At 35.7% G+C, this 13,823-nt stretch overlaps 1 protein-coding gene across 1 annotated transcript in view; it reads right to left on the bottom strand.

Moving 5' to 3' along the window:
• The window catches only part of CRPPA (CDP-L-ribitol pyrophosphorylase A), a 200,413-nt gene that overhangs the window by 72,044 nt on the left and 114,546 nt on the right, over nucleotides 1-13,823 (bottom strand). Inside the window, exon 9 of the mRNA XM_045828807.1 lies at nucleotides 13,622-13,753. Coding sequence (XP_045684763.1) covers nucleotides 13,622-13,753 — 132 coding nt within the window. The remainder of the gene's footprint in view (nucleotides 1-13,621; nucleotides 13,754-13,823) is intronic.

Here is a 13,823-nt window from a genome sequence, read left to right as displayed (position 1 = left end):
TTGAGATCCTCCCCTGCAACCTCCCCTAAAATCTCCACGCTTAAAAGCTTTGGGGATGGAGAACCCACAGTGCTCTTCTTCTCGGGAGCAGACCCACGCCTGTCCAGACCCCTCCTCTCCCCTCCCAAGTATGCATTTACCCTTCTCTCTGCTAAATTCTAAGGGCTCCTTCTTTTGCCTCTGTTAACTTGACTCCTGCGCCCATCCCTGCTACCACTCACTTCTTCTACCTCTGTGACTTTCTAAATAAACTTGTTCTTACAGTTGGAGTCTTGACTCTGAATTCTTTCTTAGTTGGAACTCAAGTACCAAGGTTGCTGCGGCAAGTCAAAAAATCATAAGTTGAAACATGGTAAATCAGGGACTATATAATCAGCTCAAGACATAAATTAATGTTTTTAAACTTCAGTACAGTATTTTTGCATCATTATGGCATTTCTGGCTTCCAGATTTTGTTAATTTCATGAACCCAAGTCAATCCAATATTCCACTCTAATTTATTCCAAAACCATCACATAAGATCTGTAAACTTTCAGAAGAAATGTCCATCCTGCTATGGATCTTACTCCCTTTTGATGAATAAATGAATTTCTACCATGTCACGTGAGTTCTTGTGCAAGAAGCAAATTGACTATGCTTAAATACTAAGTGACATATTCTTCATCACTATAGTAATTTAAATCCATGCTTCAGCACAACTATAAGTTGTTAATTGTCATGGATGTTGAAAAGCATTTCCTCACATTAGAAATTGGAAATTTAATCTACAAATCTACATATTGTAGTATTTAAAAAATGTTTACATCAAGAACAGCATTTAATCACAATAGCTACATGTACGATGAACATCTAAAAATACTATAAACATGATCTACACTAAACATTTTCTTCCTAGAATTCACATTCCTACAAGTTCAAAACACTTGTGAAATTCTAGAAAGTTCTAAGTTACTGCCTAATTTGATTTCTAGACACCCCATATTAAGATTCAGCTACCTATGGTACCTTAAAATGTCTCCTGATAAGTCAATTAAATTTTCCTTAGCAAAACATTTTGCAAAAACTTAAATCACAAGGCTTTTTCCAAAACGTGTTATGTACAGCCCTGGCTGGGTAGTTCAGCTGCTTGGAGCGCTGTCCTGATATGCCAAGGTTGCAGGGTTGATCCCTGCTCAGGGTACCAATGGAGCAACCAATGAATGCATACCTAAGGGGAACAACAAATCGATTCTCTCTCTCTCACACACACTCTCTCTCTCCCCCTTCCATCCTTCCTCTCTCTAAAATGAATAAATAAATTTTTAAATGCATTATGTACTTTTAAATGCCTAATATTGTGAAAAACTAATAAATTCGCATATTATCAATTTAAGTAAAAAAGCAAGTACCTAACAATAAATGTTCACACAAAACTATGGTAAGGAAGCATGCAGAAACCTGAAATCAAAACTGAATGATTACGTCAACACATAAATACATTAAGAAATCAAATTCACTGCAAGCTAAATGAATTAAAATAATTATTATAGATCCTTTAAGCTGAAGAAAGAGGAGATCAAGGGAACACACACATATACAAACAGATACTCCATTTAGTATATTTATATTTTATAAAAGATAGCATTAAAGTTTCTAATAGTTGTTTGCTCTTGTGTTAAAATATGTTACTATATTGACCTGGCTGGTGTAGCTCAGTGGATTGAGCGTGGGCTGTGAACCAAAGTGTCGCAGGTTCGATTCCTAGTCAGGGCATATGCCTGAGTTGCAGGCCACAGCCCCCAGCAACTGCACATTGATATTTCTCTCTCTCCCTTTCTCCCTCCCTTCTCTCTCTAAAAATAAATAAATAAAATCTTTTAAAAAAAGTGAAATTAAAAAAATATGTTAGTATATTGATTCTGTATGCATAACTTTTCTCAGATCCTAAATTTAAAAATTTGTCTATAGCTTCTTGAGGTTTCTACATAGATAATCATATTACTTGCAAACAAAGATAGGTTTGTTTCATCTTTCCAATCTTTTAACTTTTTATTTCTCTGCCTTGTCTTACTGTGCTAGTCAGTACATCTACTAAAAGGTTGACCAGAAATACTGATGTGACTATTGTTTTCTTATTCTTTGTTTTATGGTAGTGTTCCTAACATATATCAAGTTGAAGTTTGCTTTAAATTTTAGGTATATCAGTTAGCCAAATTAAGAAAATTTACTTTGACCCTCAGTATGCTTAGGGTTTATCATGACTGGGTAATGAATTTTACCATGCTTTTCCTTCAGCTATTACGGTGATATTATTTTTCTTCTTTTGTTTCAATATATGGTATATTACTATCGTAACCTTTTTAATAATAAACTGCCTCTAATAATAAACTGTTTATGAATAATATTGGCCTGCAATTCAGACTTCATTAACTTGTACCTCTATAAATTCAACTTATAACAAATACTATATGGTTTAACCACTTTTCTGTTAATATTTTGCACACTTTCACACATACAACAGGAGCAGCATGAACAGAAGCCATCAGAGAGGTATAGTACTATAAACAAGAAAGGTAAAGATACTCCTCAAATCTATGATCATATTTGCATATACATTTTTATTTTCACACATTACATATCAGTCAATCAACAATGAGTTAGTAAAGACCTACTCTGTGCCAGGTGCCATACAGGGTACTAGAAATAAATCAGTGAAACAGACCAAAACATGCACACACATACACAGACACACACATACACACAACCCTGCTTCTCAGGGTTCATAGTTTAGATGAAGAAGACAGAATGAGCATAATTTATATAAGTAAAAGACACTGTGCACCAGATCATGCTAAATTGCTATGAAGAAAAAGTATGAAGGGTTATAGGGATTACTTGAGAGGAGGAAGGGCAGTATCAATACATTATTTCATATAGTTACATCTCGAAAGAAACCAGTATGATAAAGGAAACCAAAGCTAAGCCTTATGATAAACAATACAAATATATGAAAGCTCTAATATTGTTTTTCTGGAAAGAAGATAATATTGCAAAGCTGATAGATATGATAGAACAATTCTCAACCTATTTCCTTCCACTGTAACAAAAATAAGGAATGATCAAAGAACATGTGTAAAGGACCCATGGACAAAGCCAAACAGGGGAAGGATTGAGGTAGGGTGGTCAGGGGAAAGTGATGGTGGGAAAATGGAGACAACTGTACTTGAACACCAATAAACATTTTATTTAAAAAACTTAAAATGCAAAAAATAAATAAATCCCCCCCCCACAAAAAATAAGGAATGATGTTCAAGGTGTGAACTATCTTTTTTCCCTATGTCCAGAGAGCATGCATGAATGAAAATGACACTAATGGGTATTAGTATTATCGTGGCTGATTATTTTTATTAAACTAAATTTTTTCCAAGCTTTGGAACTATTTTTAACAATACATAATTTACAAGGTATCTCACAAGTGATTAAAAATAACTGTGGTTGACAATATTTCAAGAAGAGTCTGTCTACCTGTGCTTTGAAGTTCCCCAAAACTCTGATACTCTAGAATTCCATAGCTAATTAATAAACAAGCACCTAATTTTATCATGTAACCACAAATATTGAATGTCCTTATCTTACACACTTACTAAGATGGAAAGGTGCCCTAAGTAATAAATTGCATTAGTTAAATCAGGATGTTACAATAAATCACTGCTGACTAGTTAGATTAAGCCACAAATATTTACTTCTCACAGTTCTGCAGGGTGGGAAGCCCAAGACCAAGATGCAGGCAGATCTGGCGTCCAGTGCAAGCCCACTTCCTGGCGTGCAGCTTGGTATCCTGACGTAACAGAGGGTAAGGGCACTCATCCAATTCGTAAGGGATCCATCTTCATCACCTAATTATTTCCCAAAGGCCTCACTTCCTAATACTATCAGAGTTGGGGTTAGGATTTCAATATCTGCATTTTGGCGGAGATATTCATTCAGTCCATAACATAAACACATAATCTATTGTTTGGGTCTGCCTGGCATCTGTCCCCCACAATGTTGAGAATGGTACCATAATTTCCTTTTCAGAATGCACCCAGTCCTTTCAGTCATCCATGCACTGTATGTAAGTGCACTGAGTTCCGGAGATGGGCCTATTAACTAGTCTGGTTAATAGGATGAACATCCACACGGGGCACAGTAATTGAATAAGAAAAGACAGATAGGTTTTACAAACAAGCTTTAATTAGAGTGAGGACCAAGACTGTGGTGAAAATATCGGGATGCAGATACTCTTACTCCACTGAGTTTACTAAACTAATAGAATGTAGACATGGAACAGGAGAAGGTTATGTTTAATACTATTTAGAAAACTGCATGAGAATAAAGAAACAAGTTAATAACTATGCGTGGTGTGAGGTGGGTACTTGAACTATGGGGTGGGGGGACAATTCTGTAATGTATGTGATTTCTAACAAGTATACTGTACACCTGAGACTAGTACAAAATAATGCTAAATGTAAACTATAATTGAAAAATAAAATTAAAAAGAAATAAAATGTTAGAGAAAAAAATAAACAAGCTCTTGGGTATAGGTAGGTGGAGAAGAGACAGAATAGGGAGAGAAAAAGGCAATTACCCTTTGAGCATATGGGTTCAGCAAAGGCTAATGCCATGGGTTTTCAATTATATTGTTAAATCAGTTTGTGTTGTGTTTCTGACATTTGCAATTAAAAATTTCTGACTGGTAAACCGAGTAGTTCAACAAATTCATTCCACTGGCTTAAAAAGTCATTCTGCCTTGATCTTCCTCCAGTAAGTTTAGTTGAAACTGACAAAAATGCTGCATTTTTATTTATTGATTTTAGAGAGAGAGGAGAAGGGGGAGAGAGAGAAACATCAATCTGTTGTTCCACGTATTTATGCATTCACTGGTTGAATCTTATATGTGCCATGACCAGGGATCAAACCCACAACCTTGGTGTAGCAGGACGATGCTCTGACCAACTGAGCTATCCAGACAGGGCCAAAAGTGCTGCATTTTTTAAAGTTTTAAAATAATCATAAAATTTTTTTCAGGAAGTATACTAAAATCTGTATCCTAACATAAAGCTCCATATAGCTCCAAAGTAGGTAATATGTTGAGAGGTAATATGTTGAGAAACCAAAAAATAATCTATTTTCAAAATATTAAGGTAACTAGTTGAAAATTTAAAAATAAATTAAAATTGACAGCTCTATGTTATATAACTATGGCAAGTGTATGTTTTTTTCTTATCTCACTAAACATTATAGTTATATTTACCTAAGTTACAAATTTGCAATTTTCAAACAATATGCAGTCTACATTTTCTTTTTTAAAAAATAAAATTTTTAATGAATTGGTATTTTGGCCAAAACCTTTTATGTCTCCCATCTAAACCATCATAAGCATTAAAAATACATGGAATTTAATATTCAAAAATTATAAATCAATTGAAACTCTGACTGGGAAGGCAAGGAATTAGCAGTAATTTAGTCACGATACGTAAGACAAACTGGATACTTGAGACAATTACACAATTTAAAAATTCCCATTTACATTTAGTATCTAAAGTTAAATTAAAGGTCATAGAGAGAAAAATTACCTTCTTTCATAAACATTGTTAAAGTCAGGGAATCTATAAGAGCAGACACACTTTAGTAATTTCTGTATCTTTTCTAAGATTTTTTAAAAGTCATAACTTGGTAAGCTTTTTGGATTGTACTGTTTTTCTTTACTGCACATTTTAGTTAGTCAGCAAATTCACTTCTCACCAGAGCCGAGACGAGAGAGCGCTCCACTATTTTGTCTTAGCACATCTGCTTTCTTACTAAACAAGGTCCCAGAGATACATGAACTGAAAAGATCTGTAATCTCAAGGGGGAGGCTTCCACAGAGCATGCCACACTGGCAGCAAAAGGCAAAATAAGTATTTCCCATTATTTATTTTCATGAATTTACCCCAAGGGTCACATTTGCTAACCTCTGGGATACACATATCTGTGGAAATAAAACCCAAAATACAAAATTTATGCATTTTAAATACCCAACTACTCTGCTATAGTTAAAACTCTTATAGTTAAAACCCTTCAGTGAAAACTCTCTCCTTGTGGGCAAGGGTCAAATCTGAGTCATCACTTGACTTTCTCCTGATGCCTGGCAAAGGGCCTTTCTTGCACATACTTAACAATCAAACAAACAAACAGAAACAAAAACCCTTGTTTCTTTCCAAGACCTTAAAACAATTAGCAAAACTTGAAGGAAGGTAAGGAGCATTCACTTGTGATTTATTTAAGAAATATATTTGAGTAGGAAACCCACGTTCTGAAGATGTTGCTAGCAAAGCCTTGTGCTAAGTTTATGGAAAAAAATGGAAACCACAACACAGAAGGCACAACTTTAGAAAATATGAATGAGGCTTTCAGAAACCATATTGGCTGGTTCATTTATTAAAAATTATTAAGCTCCTCCCCAGTTGTGTTCATGTAGTTCTTCAACTGGTATTTTTTAGGATAAATGCAATGCCTTCATTATTAAATTGCTGTTAAGGTTCAGGGAGATTGGTCATTGCATGCTTCAATCTTTGCTCTATGATTAGCATATTTTGGGAAAATTATGTAACATCTTCATTGAAAAATTAAATAATGCCTATTCTCTCCATGGGCTGGAACTGAGAATTCAGAAACTAAATTTTTAGTAACTTCTTATCTAGGTTTTTAGCTTGTTTCTTCTCATGAGGATCAGAAAGACAATTTGTGAGAATGCTGAGCTTTTAACAAATTATTAATATTTTTCATTATTGACACTAGCACAGATGTCCCCCATTTCCCCCCCCAGCACCCCCTCCACCCAGCCTCCCTCCCCAGCAGCCTCCACCACATTATTGTCCAGGTGCAGGGGCTATGCATATATGCATATATGTTCTTTGGCTAATCTCCTCCAATCTTAAATTTAAAAGAGAAAGAGAGACCACCCTCCCTGAAGAGCCTAAATCCTTTAATTGCATCAAGGCATTTTAAATAATGAAGTCAGAAATTTAATAATGGGATCAGAGGATTATGATGGTGAAGAATATCACACAATTATGTTAAACTCTGGTATACCTATGTAGCAAAACTTATTATTCCTATTAAAAATTCAAAACTAAATAGATCGAATCAGACTCAAAGACATCTACCTAGTAAATAAGCAAGAAATGTCCTGACTTTTCACTAGAAAGGAATTAGAAATATAGAGTATAGTGCAGATGTACTAGAACACCACTAAATGCATACATTTGTACACCAAACATTTTTTTATACATAGCTTGGTATTTGCTAGTCTGAACCTGGTCACAGCAGCGTATCTTCATAAGGATCTTTTATTTATCTTACTTTAGAGTAAGAACAGAGCAGAAGGTTGGCTCAAGCCTGCAAACTGAAGGTAGAGACATACCAGAAAGTGGCCATAGAGATTAGTTTAATGGTCCTTGTTTTAATGCATTTCAACACCCTAATTTTAGGTTGAAAGCCTGTAAGCAAAAATTAAACTTCCTGTCTTTGAGTACTTCCACCAAAAAAATCTCTGTGGCAAACAATAAAAGAAAAATGTGAAGTGTGTCCTATAGTAAACAATTTCTTGTGTTCTTAAAACCCTTTTAAAAAATCTGTCCATAAAGCAGATCTGTGGCCTAGTTATGAAATTTACTATAATCTAGAAGAACTTAGGTCATAAATATAGATTGAGAGTCATATTTTTTAAAACATAGACTAAAAACAAAAAAAGATGAAAATATCTAAGTTTAACTGGGAAAAGTGGTAAATTATCTGTGGTACTCCTTAAACACTATTTCCTATATTCTTCCTGACATAAGATTTCAGCATAACTTAGTGATAAAAATATACCAAATGTAAACAATGACCAAAATTGAATAACAATAATCATTAGTAGTGTCTTTGTGAAACATGTTTTTTTCTGCCCATTAAAATCCAGATTCTAAAAGAGTCACTCTAGATAGATTCATAATTAAACCAACTCATTTCCTAATAGCATTAGTATATAATTGCCATTATGCATTCAGTAAGAGGAAGCTGAAGCTTAATTAAAATATATTTCTTTACCAACTGTCAAAAGTGAGTAATGAGATTAATTGAAAGCTAATAAACCTCACCGTTTTCCGAACATAAATCTACATGCCAAACATTACTCATCTCTCTCTGATCCTCAGTGGAGAAGGTCTATCTATATTTTCATTGTGATTATAATTAGAAACACTGATAGGATTTTCAGAGACAATAAACACATGTTCTAATTTTACAAACTATTATCTTTTCTAAATATTGACAGATTCAGGCAGAAAATAAGGAATTTACAAACAACCAACTCTCATTTCTGGAAAATGGTCCTTGGTCTAAGATTTTGGAAATGTTACCCTTAATCTAAATTACATAGAATATCTAAGAGTCAATAAGCCATGGATATTTCAAAGTATTTAGAGTTATTGCCACTGACATAGGATGTCAAACCTTAAAATAATTATTTTGTCTTCACATTTCTCCTGTCTAGTTTCACTTCTCACTCAACTTGAGGTTTTCAAGTCTTTAGCATGCATATCATGTCCTCTAGTTGATTCAGTTAAACACTGAAATTTTAGAGTTCTTTGTACAGCTGCTTCTGAAGTTTAGATAATTAGTGTCCATAAAATGAAAATAAACAGTAAAGGTATCTCCCTCCCTCTAATGTTATTTAAGGAAAGTCTGCATAAAATTGCTGTGAGCAGGATATATACAACACATTTTATTTCAAAGGGCTGAAATGATACCATCTACATTAGAAAACTCCATTTTTCCAGGGACTAATTATTCAGTTTGTTCTTTTGGCCTATTTGTCATGCCACCTATATTTTTCTATTTTATTAGTCAAAAATCTCAGAAAGTAAATTAAATCTTATTCCAAACTTTTCAAAGACATTAATGATAACAGCAGGAATTTTATTGGGGAAGAGTTTATAAGAAATCTGTCGATTCCCAGTTAATTTCTCAGTATTTTCCACATGTCCACATGCATGTCTTCCCTGAAGATGACCAACAGATTCCAATGATCAGATTCATTGGCTTCCTTTTATCCCTCTTGACTTACTACCACAACTCTGTTTCCTGGGAACTCTTTTCCAAGTTTCTGAGACAAAACATTTCTGGGTTACATGCTCTTAAGGTAAAGGGTCTCAACTTTCTCAAATGCAACACCACCATTTTATAGCAATTATTTTGTAATGCTAGCTTCACTAACCAGAACTGAAATAATATAGCCCATCTATACATATATGCCCCCAAAGCATTTGATATGTATCTAACCTGAATCAAGCTCTTTTAAAACAACTGTACAGATAACGTAAAATAAGTTTTCATGTCTTTGGCTCTCCACTTCCTTGATAAACCTGCTCCAGCTGTTATGACTCCAGTAACACGTCAAGAGAAAAAATATACATGTGTATGTGCAATCATATGCACACATATATACACACATGCACATATGTGTGTGAGTATATGACATCTGTGTGTATTTTTTACCTTTAAACATTTCTAGTCCTATTTCTGTTACAAACCCTTTAATCTGCACGCAGTGGGTACAAACAAACATAATTCTCAGCCTGCGATATTAGCACTCGGGTACTGCTGCGGCAGGCAGCATCCAGTACGACTCCCAATGATCACCACCTCCTGGTATCCATGTCTTGTCAATCACCTCCCTTGGGTGTGGGTGGAACCTAGTAATTTGCTTCAGATGAACAGTATACAATAAAGGTGTTGGAATGTCACTTGCTGATTTTTGACAAAGACTGTGACTTCCATGTTAGTTCCCTCTCTTGCCAGCACTGATGTTTTGAGATGCTCTATGGACAGGCCCCCATGGCAAGGAATACAGGCAGGTGTCCATCCATGAGCGTGCAAAGGACAGAAGCCCCAGCGGAACGGAGTCCTTCCAATCCATCTCAGTGAGCTAAGGAAGCACATCATTCCCAGGGGGCCCTGAGATGACTACAGCTTTGAGAAATGCCCATAGCCAGAGAAACCACAGACTGGGAGATAACAAATGTTGTTTTAAGCCTCTAAGTTTTGGGATAATTTGTTACACAATAATAGCTAACTAATACATTGTTCAAAGGAATTCATTCATTAAGAAATTTCCAAGGCCGTTGCAATTCACAGAGTTGAACTTTTTATTAAAAAAAACCAAGGGGTGATCTGTAGTAGAGGTTTGCATCTGACACTCCACTTGGCTAGGATATGTCTTAGTACAATAGCTTACTGCCACTCTCTCTAATGAGTCTTCCAAGTAAGCTAACCAAATCCACAAAAACAGATTTGTTTTTCAAACTTACTCAATTTGAAGAGACATTGCATTTTATGACCTTCATATTTTCCCAAAGAATGACTAAGTCTAAACAATAAAAGCCAAAACAATATTGAAAGTAAGAAATATTTAGTCTCATAAACATAACCACATCAAAAAAGCCTGATTATTCTGAACAGGGCATTACAGCTTTCTGTAAACAGATTTGGTGCATGCCACGTGACTCATAGCAATGGAAAGTACTGTGTGTTTAGCAAATAATTCCCAGTTAAATTCCAAGGAATTGCTCATTGTAGGAAGGAGAGTTTTTAAGTCTAGCTTCCTCTGAGATTGTCATTAAAAAATGTGTGTGTGTGTGTGTGTGTGTGTGTGTGTGTGTGTGTGTGTGTTCTGCTACTTGACATCTGTCTACCTGTTCTTCAAATGACCACACATACTCATGTCTAGAAGACACAAAGCAAATGGAGTGCATCTGAGAGGGAAATAATTGGTGTCAGTTGTATCCTACAAATACAGGCCTTTGGGCACAAAGGTATCCTGGAGTAGCAGGCCCTATTCATACATTTCTTGATGTCTCATTATGAACTTACCTGAGGTAATCACAAAGAGATTCAGAATCCAGAATGCTTCCTGAGTGTTCTTTCAGTGCACACAAAAGCTTTGAAACCCAGACAACAGGGCAGGACAATCATATTTAACTAATCAAAAAAGACAGATCTCGTTTATACTTTCTGACAGATGAATTCACACAGCTTTATCTAATTTAATGTTGTTGCCAAAAAGCTTCACTTATTTGTTCCATGTCCTATTCTGGAGTTACACAGAAGGATTTTCATAAATATTTTATATGTATTTTTTACATTATAGAACTACTTTGGCAATGGTCTTCCCTTTTTTGCATGCCTTCTGGTGCTACAGTTGTAGGAACAGAAGACAGAGGGCACTCAGGAGCAGGAAGACGGTAATGAGCCCCTCTGGTCATCCCCTCCCCTCTTCGGGGCTTGCTTTTTGTAGCTCTGCTGGTTAGTGCAGGATCATCTTCTTCCCACTTTTGGAAGCTCAGTAGAGAGCTGACTTAGCAGGTCCAACTTGGCCCAAAGCAACAAAGGTCAGATACCAAGCGGTGGGCAGCAGAGGCTCCGCCTTCCCCACCAGGCCACCTTTCCAATCAGGGAGCCTTCGCGGGTGCAAGAGTCACTTACACATTCACTGCACTCTATTCCATAAATGTGGCAGGGGTGTCCAAACTTTTGGCATTTCTGGGCCACAGTGGTAGAAGAAGAACTGTCTTCGGCCACACATTAAATACACAAACGCTGACGAAAACTGACGAGCAGAAAAAAGTGTTAAGTGGATTTACGATTTTGTGTTGGGCTATATTCATAGCCATCCTGGGCCGCATGTGGCCCATGGGCAATGGGTTGGACACCCCTGGAGCATACCAGGGGTGGGAAAATGAATAGTTTTACTGTAGATATAAACTCTACAATGGTTAGCAAAGAAAAACACAAGATGCTCAGTTATATTCAAATTTCAGAGTAACGACAAAGGATTTTTAGTGCAAATGTATTCCATGTGTAATATTTGGGATACACTTATACTAAAAATTATTGTTTACCTGAAATTCAAATTTAACTGGGGATGCTATATTTCATGTGGTAACCAAACTCCCCCCTGCTATGTCAGCTACAGTGCACTGTGGCTTCTTTTTGCTTAACCTAAGTCACAGAGAGCTCCAGGCATTGTGTGTGCTTCTACCATTTCTCCGCTTTTGAGATTTTCCTCAGTAAACTGTATTTTCTGTCTGCAGAGTGCAGCATTAGTGTGCGTCTGCGATCCCTGCATGGCACAGAAGAAGGAACTGATTTACTTTTCCTACCATAATAATCTGGAGTACAACCACAGGCAATCCAACGAAGAAAAATATTCCTGAACTCTGCCAGTTATCTGTCCTTGGGCAAGTTTATGTATCTCTTGAGGCTCTGGTTGTTCTGACTCCAATAACCCCTACAGCACTAACACTGTATGATCCCATGATCCTAAATAAACTTTGCCTTGTTCCTGATGACCCACTGGAGGTCATGCTTTCATGTTTTGGAAGCAGAGGAAACAACCTCAAAATTTAAAGAAAACTGAGGGATTCTCTAAAAGATGATCTTTGCATTTAATTAAAACTCTTTTGTTTCACAAGAAATGTTACCTTCAGTCTAAAAAGGCACCTTAAATATTTCAGCAACAATAGCTGTTATTCATCAACCGTAACTTTAAATACCTGTCATTTCCTGGACAGTCAGTACCGAATAACTTTCATTCCGAATCATTACAAAAGCACTCAACTATTTCATTTCTTTGACTCCTGCGTGGTATTGCTGAGAGACTATAAAGCATTCTGTAAATTCCATGAAAGGTATCGATGTACAAAGGGCAAATCCTCTAAAGATTCTCCAAATAGTTTGATTTATATAACATTTCTCTGTGCAAATAATTCATTTGCTAATTCATTTTACCTTCAACTTAACTAACCTGCTGCTATTAAAAGACAATGATGATGTTTTCTCTAATTAAATTAAATGACATGGGCTCTTGTAATCTGAATGCTAAGCCCTGCTTTCAAGTGATTAACAACTTCTTCACCAACATCTTCAGCACAACACGAAAGAAATAAGTGACACCAAAATATACAAATGGCTAAGAGTTACAACATTAGGGTTGTCAGTTAAATACAAAAGTCCAGTTAAATTTGGATTTCAAATTTCAACTTTCAAATTTGGAACACACTTAAAATTATTTATTATCTGAAATTCAAATTTAACTGGGCATTCTGTATTATTGTTTGCATATATGGCAATTCTATGTGGACTATCTAGCATGAGATATCTGACAATTTTCATCTTTTTTCCCTAATCAAAACACTTGTTTTCATTAAAAAAAATATTTTCATTATTTACTTTTAGAAAGAGGGGAAGTGAGGGAGAAAGAGAGGGAAACATCAATGTGCAATGGAAACAATGATTGGTTGCTCAGCCCAGGCACGTGCCCCAACCAGAAATCAAACCAGCAACCTTTCAGTCTTCAGGACAATGCCCAACCCACTGAAGCACATCAGTCAGGACTTGTTTTGATTTTTACTTTTCCCCTTGAGTCAACATGTTATATCTACTATAGAACATTGATAGATGAGTACTTTTCCAGCCTATTTTCTCTTATTAATATGTCTTTGCTTTTAACAAAGTCAGGTTGCCACTATTCAAACTGTAGTCTATAGAACACACAATCTGAAGAGACAAACATTTTACCTACCTGTGGGTAAAATATGAGAAGACCACACAGTAAAATATTTCTTTTTTTTACTTCTTTCGCTAGTTCTCTGATCTGCATTAGGTTTTCCATTTTCTGATCAACAGGTACTGATTTGTAATCAAGAAAATGCACCTGCAAAGTAATATAAAAGTTAACCGTTAGGATACCATTCCTTCACTTTTCTTTGAAAGTGTAACATTAA

The sequence above is a fragment of the Phyllostomus hastatus genome, unplaced genomic scaffold, assembly GCF_019186645.2.
Source record: "Phyllostomus hastatus isolate PE091 unplaced genomic scaffold, TTU_PhHast_1.1 phas_scaffold_78, whole genome shotgun sequence".
In the NCBI taxonomy this organism is placed as follows: Eukaryota; Metazoa; Chordata; class Mammalia; order Chiroptera; family Phyllostomidae; genus Phyllostomus; species Phyllostomus hastatus.
Note: the sequence above shows the minus strand (reverse complement) of the source record. Positions and strands in the feature narration are given on the sequence as shown.